The sequence below is a fragment of the Manis javanica genome, chromosome 7 (genome assembly GCF_040802235.1).
Source record: "Manis javanica isolate MJ-LG chromosome 7, MJ_LKY, whole genome shotgun sequence".
NCBI classification, from domain to species: domain Eukaryota; kingdom Metazoa; phylum Chordata; class Mammalia; order Pholidota; family Manidae; genus Manis; species Manis javanica.
In genome coordinates this window covers 8,295,001-8,303,348 of record NC_133162.1, presented here as the reverse complement: position 1 = coordinate 8,303,348, position 8,348 = coordinate 8,295,001, and the positions used below count along the sequence as shown (strand labels likewise).

The 8,348-nt window shown below is 58.9% G+C and overlaps 2 protein-coding genes across 2 annotated transcripts in view; both read left to right on the top strand.

Moving 5' to 3' along the window:
- Positions 1 to 217: 217 nt before the first annotated feature.
- HMX3 (H6 family homeobox 3) lies at positions 218 to 5,316 on the top strand. The gene is made up of 2 exons (XM_037010948.2): positions 218 to 1,309; positions 1,929 to 5,316. Exons 1-2 carry the CDS (start codon positions 910 to 912, stop codon positions 2,603 to 2,605), a joined length of 1,077 nt encoding a protein of 358 aa, XP_036866843.2. The 5' UTR covers positions 218 to 909; the 3' UTR covers positions 2,606 to 5,316.
- A 1,703-nt stretch (positions 5,317 to 7,019) lies between these two features.
- The window catches only part of HMX2 (H6 family homeobox 2), a 9,340-nt gene continuing 8,011 nt past the window's right edge, over positions 7,020 to 8,348 (top strand). Inside the window, exon 1 of the mRNA XM_017649692.3 lies at positions 7,020 to 7,156. The gene's annotated coding sequence lies outside the window, so the exon portion shown is untranslated. The remainder of the gene's footprint in view (positions 7,157 to 8,348) is intronic.

The window sequence follows — 8,348 nt, the reverse complement described above, 5'->3', positions numbered from 1 at the left end:
TCCTGGACCCACGCTGCGTGGCCCTCCAGCTACGTGGGGGGGTGGGGGTGTCGGGCCCCTGCCAAGCCCCTGGGAGCGGAGGAGCAGCAGCTGCGAGGGCGAATAACCCCGAGGTGACCCGGCCGTGCCTGGCACGCCCCTTCTCCCTCCCGCAGGCCAGGCCTCTGGAAACAGCTCCCCGAGCTGCAGGGGGGAGAGGAAGGCGCGGGCGCCCGGCGCCACCGCTGTCAGTGCGCTCCGGCCGGGGGCGCCGCCAGCTCCGCGTCCCTTGCTCGCCTCCTGCGCTCGCAGGAGCGCTCCGAGTGCCTCTTTAGCGGGAGCCAATATCCTTTTGTGCTAATAGGCTTGTCCTCATTTGCTGCCTAATTGGACTATATAAAGCCAATAACAGGCGGGCTCTTATAGCCCGAAGCCAAAGCGCCAAAATCCGAGGGACAGAGAAGAGGGGGCGGTGGCGGAGGCGGCTGCGGGGCCCGGGCTCGGCTGCGCCTTCGCCTGCCTAATCCCATTTGCCATTGTGCGCGCCCAATCGCCGTATACTCCCCGCATTTAACTTGGATGACATTTTGATTTCATCATTAGCATCCGGCGCCGGATTGACGCAGCCCCAAGCCGAGCACTGCTCTTGCCGCCTCCTCCCTGGGAGCTGCAGCCGCCGCCAGGCCGCCCCGCTCCCTCGGTGCCGCGGCAGGGCAGCTCCCCGCCCCTCAGCACCCCTCCCCCATGCGAGCCCGCCCTGGCCGGGTCCTCACCCCGCCCTCGCGCCGCTGGATTTGCGCCCCGGGCGGCCGCCGACTTTGCGCCCCGTAGTTGAGTTCCGTTTATGGTCTGATTTCCGGCCGCCCGCCTGCTCGCCGGGCCGCCCGCCTGTCCCTCTCCCTCCCTCCCGGGGACCTGGAGGACGGGACGATGCCGGAGCCCGGGCCGGACGCCCCAGGCACAGCTAGCGCACAGCCCCCGCCGCCGCCTCCTCCACCCGCGCCCAAAGAGTCCCCATTCTCCATCAAGAACCTGCTCAACGGAGACCATCACCGGCCGCCCCTGAAGCCGCAGCCGCCCCCACGGACGCTCTTCGCGCCGGCCTCCGCGGCAGCCGCCGCCGCCGCCGCCGCTGCGGCCGCTGCGGCCAAGGGGGCCCTGGAGGGCGCCGCGGGCTTCGCGCTCTCGCAGGTGGGCGACCTGGCTTTCCCTCGCTTTGAGATCCCAGCGCAGAGGTTTGCCCTGCCCGCGCACTACCTGGAGCGCACCCCAGCCTGGTGGTACCCCTATACCCTGACCTCCGCCGGCGGCCACCTCCCGCGACCTGAAGGTACAGCCCCCCCTCTTTGAGCTTTCGTTGTGCTCCCCGATCGCCTGGCCCATCCCCGCCCAGTGCTGCTTCCCACTGCAGCCCCGGGACCCCCGCCCTCTCCAGCCTGCTGTTTGGCCAACTTCCTTCGGCCCCTGGCTTGCATCGCTCGGTTGCGCTGCCGGGGATCCAATCCCACTTGGTGAGAAAAGAAGTGGACTTGGAGCCCGGGGCGCGCCGCTTCCAGGGACAAGCGGCTTTGGGCATGAATGGGGACGCCTCAGGCGGCTGGAACTGGGGACGCGGCCTGGGTGGCGGCGGTGGGCGGGCGGGCCCAAGCCAGAGGCGAATCTCTCAGTGGGCCCCTGGACGGGGAGCTGCGGGAAGGAAGGGAAGCGGCCGCGCCGCCACCTTCCGGGGCTCCCTCGCCTGTCCTCAGGAGGAGGGGGGATCCCAGGACGCGGCGCCCCTACTCTGGCCCAGCCAGAGAGGACGAGGCCCACGGGAATGGCGGGGCCTCGAGGCCTGGGTCCCAGAGGCAGCGGCAGATTAGGCCCGCCGTCCCCGGGTGCCAGGCCTCCCTGACGGCAGTGTGCGTGTGTGTGTGCGTCTGTCTGTCTGTCTGTCTCTCTCTCCCCAGCCTCGGAGAAGGCCCTCCTGCGGGACTCCTCCCCGGCCTCGGGCACCGACCGGGACTCCCCGGAGCCGCTGCTCAAGCCCGACCCCGACCACAAGGAACTGGATTCCAAGAGTCCGGACGAGATCATCCTGGAGGAGAGCGACTCGGAGGAAGGCAAGAAGGAGGCCGAGGCGGCGCCAGGCGCGGCCGGGGCGAACGCAGGGGCGGCGGCGGCGGTGACGCCGGGCGCGGAGGACTGGAAGAAGGGCGCCGAGAGCCCCGAGAAGAAGCCCGCGTGCCGCAAAAAGAAGACGCGCACGGTCTTCTCCCGCAGCCAGGTCTTCCAGCTCGAGTCCACCTTCGACATGAAGCGCTACCTGAGCAGCTCGGAGCGCGCCGGCCTGGCCGCCTCGCTGCATCTCACGGAGACGCAGGTCAAGATCTGGTTCCAGAACCGCCGCAACAAGTGGAAGCGGCAGCTGGCGGCCGAGCTGGAGGCGGCCAACCTGAGCCACGCCGCGGCGCAGCGCATCGTGCGGGTGCCCATCCTCTACCACGAGAACTCAGCGGCCGAGGGCGCGGCGGCCGCCGCCGCGGGAGCGCCGGTGCCCGTCAGCCAGCCGCTGCTCACCTTCCCGCACCCGGTCTACTACTCGCACCCGGTGGTCTCGTCCGTGCCGCTGCTTCGGCCCGTCTGAGGCCCGAGAGGGGAGAGGGAGGGAGTGCCCGGCCCCCTTCCCAGACCCCGGAGGAGACTGGGCCGGGCCGAGGGCACCAGTTGTCCAGCGGCCTTTGGGAACCGGGGCTCGGGCGCGCAGCTCCGGCCTCCCCTCCCCCAATCGGTAAAGTTTTGTAAGTATTTGCAATGCATTTTCGTGCAATTCATCCCTAATGGATTTGAGGCGCTTCCCCCTTACTTTTGGTTTTAGTTTATATTAAGGGAGAGCAGGAAAAAGACAAAATTCCCGGGTCAAATATTTCGACTGACAGCTTTTGTGAAATGTGCAACCCTTCCCTCCCTATGCATTGAGCTGTGGCTTTTTGGTTTTATTTTTATTGAGGGAAAATAGGCGCAAAAACCAGAACCCTCTAGTTTATTCATTTTCCATGGAACTATTTTCAAAAGTCCAGAGAGAGACAGAGAATTCATATTGTAGTACTCTACTTCTGGACTTCTGGGTGTGGTTTGTCCTCTCCACCCCCAATCAGTTATCCTCCCCAATATTCAAAATCTGAGCAGTCTCTAAGAGCCCAGCTCAGGCCGCTTTTCAATCTGGCAGAGGTCTGTGGCAACTGACCTCTTCATCAGTCCCAATTTGTGATGGAAGAATTCTCTTAAGTGCTTAAAGGGAAAAGACAAGACAGCCAAAACTCAGACTGCTGATTTTTTAAACAGCACCACATCTGGCCCGGTGTGAATGGTCTTATTTATTAGTAGCATTTATTTGGGGAATTCCATTTGTTGGTAAATTATTATTAATATTACTGTTACTACTTTGTTCCCTCTTTTGAGAGAGTGATTTCAATATTAAACAACGAAAACCTGTATCTTTTATCCTCTCCCCCTACCTTTTTGTTCTGCAGTAATGGTTGTTGTACTTCTGACCTGTGCAATATTGTACCAAATTTCTCGAGAGCCCTGCTTCTTCCTCCACGCAGAGGAACACACGTTTTCACTGTGTAATTCGGGCCATTCGTTTAGAAAGGGAAAATTCAGAAGGGGAAATGGGGGAAGGAAGCAAACAAGGTTAGATAGCAATGCTTAGAGGAGGAAGATAGACATACTGGAGCGCTTTAAGTGAAGGACAATCAATTTAGGAGAATTTTAACTTATTTGATAAATGTACAGATTTCTTGTAAAGATCACCCTCAACTCCCAGGGTTCCTTGCTCTGCCACCCGGCCTGTTTTCTTTCTGTGGGCTACACCTGTTGTTCTGTGATAGTTTGTCCTCCCTCCTCCCCTCCCCTATCTTCCTCACCTCTGCCCGGGTTCAGTCCCTTTTTAAGAAAAAGAGAAAAAAACCCCACAAAAAATTGTTACACTAAATGTTGTCGTGAAATTGAATTAATTAAAAAGAAAGAGCGAAGCATTTCGTGTCGCTACAGTGTGTAACTTCGGATGATTTTCCCAGAGCAGGTGTCTCCGAAACTCTTGTCTGTCTTGTCCTCTGTCTGCCTCCGCGCTTGCCGAGTCCAACCTGGACGCACATCCTTATAACCCAGGAAGCGGCGAAGACAGAGATGGCTTTGTTCGCGACCAGAGCCGCTCTATCCTCAGTACCTTAGGCCGCTAGAAACGCCCTGCGAGCAGGGAATAATGTGGGGCGGAAGGGCGAGCACCAAGGCTTATCTAGTTTGCAAAACTGAGCGCAGCTGCACCGCGAGCTCAGAGACGCGGGTGTTTCCGAACGCAGGGCTGCAGCCTGGCATTTGGGGCATTTGGTTCCCAGATCACAGGTACTGCAGGAGCCGCGCGCTTCTGGGCAAGACATGCCTGGAACTCATCCGCGGGCGGGCAGCACGGTGGGCTCCAGTTGCTTCCGGGGTTGGGGGAGGAAAGGAGTGGACTTACAGTTGAGCTGCGGCCAGAGGCCAATCGCGAAGTCCAGCTGGGAGAGGCCAGGACGAAAAGGGCAGCCTCAGGGAGGCCAACCAGTCCAAGGGACGGAGGCTCCCAGCTCCGGGACAGTGAGGCCTCCGCGGGTCTGGAGGAACTGTGGTTCCTTAGGCAGCTCGTGTGTGGGCGGGGTCCTGGTATGTCAAGTGCCGGGAACACAGACCTCCGACTGCGGCAGACGCTACGGAAAGGATCTGTCTCCTCCTGGCCGCGTTCTTTTTTGTCCATCGGCGCCCAATACCTCCAGGGTGGCCTCTGTGGGTCCCCTGTCCCTGTCCCGGCTCACACGGAAGCACAGCGCTAACTGTTCCCATGCGCCTGCTGGGCGCCTGGCCTTTGCTCTCTCGGTGGGCGGCCTGCCGAGGCGCAGCACGCCCCGTGAGGCTTGGAAGCTCGGGTCCACCCGGTGGAAGGCAGGTGCTTGGACGCCCCTTGCTAACCCGACACTGCTGCCTGCCTTGGAACATGGGGTCTGTACACCCAGCACCTGGCAGGGCATGCCTGAAGCCTAGGAGCCGGAAGGGGGAGACGAGGATTCCTAAGATCGCCCCACTGGGTGCATCTGTTAGCAGCGACTGCTCACGTCCCCATTCTCTTTTCCAGTACTTTACTGGGTTCTTCACACCCAAGCAACACAATTGATTTTACTATGGCTGAAGCGTCCAGTACCGTTTTCTATTCATGGGAAACTGTCCCCAAATCAGCAGGCATGTATATTTATGTCAAAGTTTCAGTGTGGATCTCAGTGAAGATAGATCTCCCTTTACTTCTCTCTGGTTTGAAATAAAAACGAGGGCATGTGTCCTAAATGAAAAATAAACAGAAATTCAGGGTCAAAATATGTTGTTCCTTGTGTTACCTGCAAACACAGTGATGCTTTTTACTGTTGGCAATACCAACTGCGGGATAGGCCAGTAACAGCTCATTAAAAATAATGTTGCAATAGCAAACACATCCTTCGATTTTACAGCCAGAACACGATGTTATCAAACTCCAAGAAAATACTTCTTTATTTGTGTTTGGATTCTAGAAAATGGTTCTTGACTGACCCGGTCTTTACAAAGTCAAGAAATAACTGGTTCTCCATATGCACACTTTATCTTTTGTCCTGCTCCCTGAGGCCTCCTTTTCCCTCCTACTGGGGAGCCCCACTGCCCTGGGCTGGCTGCTGTCCCTTCCAGGAGGCACGGTGAGCTCCCTGGGGGAGGAGGGTGATACCAGCCCTGCCTGGGACTGGTGGCTGTATGAGCCTGGAAGCTGGCCCAGGCGCAAACGGCTGCTTTCCTCCTGTGGGGTCAGGGTTGTGATATTTCTCACAATGCAGGACTTGAGCCAGAGTGCAGGGTCCAGGAACATTGCTCTGTGCAGACTCCATGGTGGACTGGACTGCAGGTCTTTCGGAGGCCTTTGTGTTAGGAAAGGCTGAGAAAACTCTTGGTGGGACTGTCACATCCTGAGAGCTGGATGGGTCCTCTTCCCCCACAGAGGTCACCCTCGTCCTGCTGCCTCTGCAAGGATTGCCAGGAACCGCAGGAACCACTCACCAGAGGGTGCCACCGTGGGAGTAAGGGTGACCGAGCCTCTCCTCCGGGACATTCCACTGTGGGGAGCCAAGGCAGCCGGTTCCCCCATCCTAGAATACTGGACCAAAACCCCCAATGACTTGATCCTTTTACTCTCCCTTTCTTCAGATCTGGAACTCGGCCTTCTCTCCCTCTTATCTGACTTCAGATCCTTTCCTATCTGCACCCCCAATTAATACTCAAGTCAGTGCAAGATGACACTGCCTTCGCATTTAAATCCTTTCTGCTTCACCCAGACACATACAGAAACAACACATAGAGTACACTTACAAGTGATACGCACACACACACGCACACACAGTTTTGTTAGACCTCCTAACAGACATGGTGTCCATGCGCTCCCAGTATGCCCCCCCCACCCCCGCAACACACACACACACACACACACAAACCACAGCAATGGCTGACACACACACACCCAGTCAGGCACACCTTGTTCAGGAGGTGACCCTGGGCAACTGGCTTTCTCTAAGAGCTCAAGCTAAGGAAAGCTGAGGGGAATCCTGTGGAAAGAATTGGCCAGGGAGGGAGGTGGCGCTCCTGCCTCCTGCTGTGCTAAGCCAGAAATCCTTCCTGCAGGGGGATGCGTCCGGCTCCCTTCTCTCAAGTCATCAGGGATAAACTAACGGAGCCCGCCAACACCCCTCCGCGGACCCCCATACTCCTATAGACGGGGACCTCACTCGTATCTGGGGTCCCCACAGTGCCGAACTCTGCTACTCTGAGCTCCCGTGATTGCCTCCAGGCCCCGGGAGATGGTGAGGCCTGCGCGCGAGCTATTTCTGTTGGCAACACAGATGTATTTCTTTTATTTGGTAGTAAATAGAGCGGGTATGTGTACATCAAACAATACCAGGACAGATATAAACTGCACCCCCCCCCCCCCGCCCACGCACCACTGGGCACTCGTTCTGAGCCAGGACGTCCCCTTGGCAGGCTAGGGGACTCCAGAGGCGCAGGCCACACCGCGAAGACAGAGCGCTCTCCTCTCCTTGCTCCCGGAGCGCGCTGGAGGGTAGAACTGGGCAAAAGAGAAAGAGGCAAGAAGGTTGGTGGGATCCGCTTTCTCAGTGACGGGACTCTGGGCCAGCTCGGACCTGGGCGATGGGAGGGTGGGGGTCCGAGCAATGGGAGCACAGAGGGCTGCGCAGCCTTCCGCCTGCAAAAGCTTTGCCTTTGCCGAGCTCGGTGCTGTTGGTGCTGTTGAGCTGCCCGTCCCTGGCCACGTGCTCCTGCTTCGCCCCCTAAGTGCGCGCCGGGCACCTGAATTTCCCTCTGGGGGCCCTGAAGGGTGCAGACTTTGGTGGGCACGGCCCTCCTCCAAGACTGCATCTTGCCCCCACCTCTCACAATTGTCCACGCCCTTGCCCAGTGACCCAGCCAGGGGGCCTTTTCTCCTTATCAATCCAACTCCGTAAAGCACCCAGGAAAAGATCTCTCTACTGAGTCACAGCGAGGAGGCCAGGATACAAGAACCAAGAGCTCCATGGAAATCCCCGCTTGGGGTCCAAAACGCAGCCGGGCGGGCCCAGGGGACTACGCTGAGCCTGGCATTTACACTTGGCCCAGCAGAGGCAATCCGCGAGGCTCCTCCCCGCAATCCCACACTTCCCGCCCACTCTCTGCCCTTCGCTAGCCCTGCCTGCTGGCCTTCCCGGGCTTTTGTGTGCGAGCAATCCTTGCGGTGGGCGTAAGCATCTGGAAGTGTGCACATGCACCCATCTGGGTGTGCAGGGTGGATGTTGACCCTTTGACCTAAAAACAGTTGAGGGGGTACGGTTGTGGCAAGAGAGGAAAGGGCCGCGAAAGTAACTAGACCTGCAGTACTCGGAGCCCTGCCTGGTGCCCCGGGCTTGAAATCTAGAGTTGAGATTTGGGCTGCACTTGTCCCCAGTCATACTCTTCCGAAGGAGTACCCCGACGGTTTATAGGGTGGGGAGTAGCAGCTTTTGGGGAATCGGGTCTCAGACTACGGCGCAGCCCTAGCTCTCACTGGGGTCCCCGGATTTAACCGTCTAGGATTTCTTCCCACCCTCTGCCTCCAGGATCCAGTAGAACTTCACTGGCGTATCGGGGAGGGTTCGGAGACAGGAGGCAAGGGATAGCTGGAGGATGCGAGCCTCCTCTGAGGGTTCCCAAACGGCGCATGCTGGTTGTACTCGCTCCGGTCCCTTCCCTGGCTGCCGCTCCAGGCGATGGGTCTATGGAGCAAAACTGATCAAAATCTGGTCTTCGGGGTT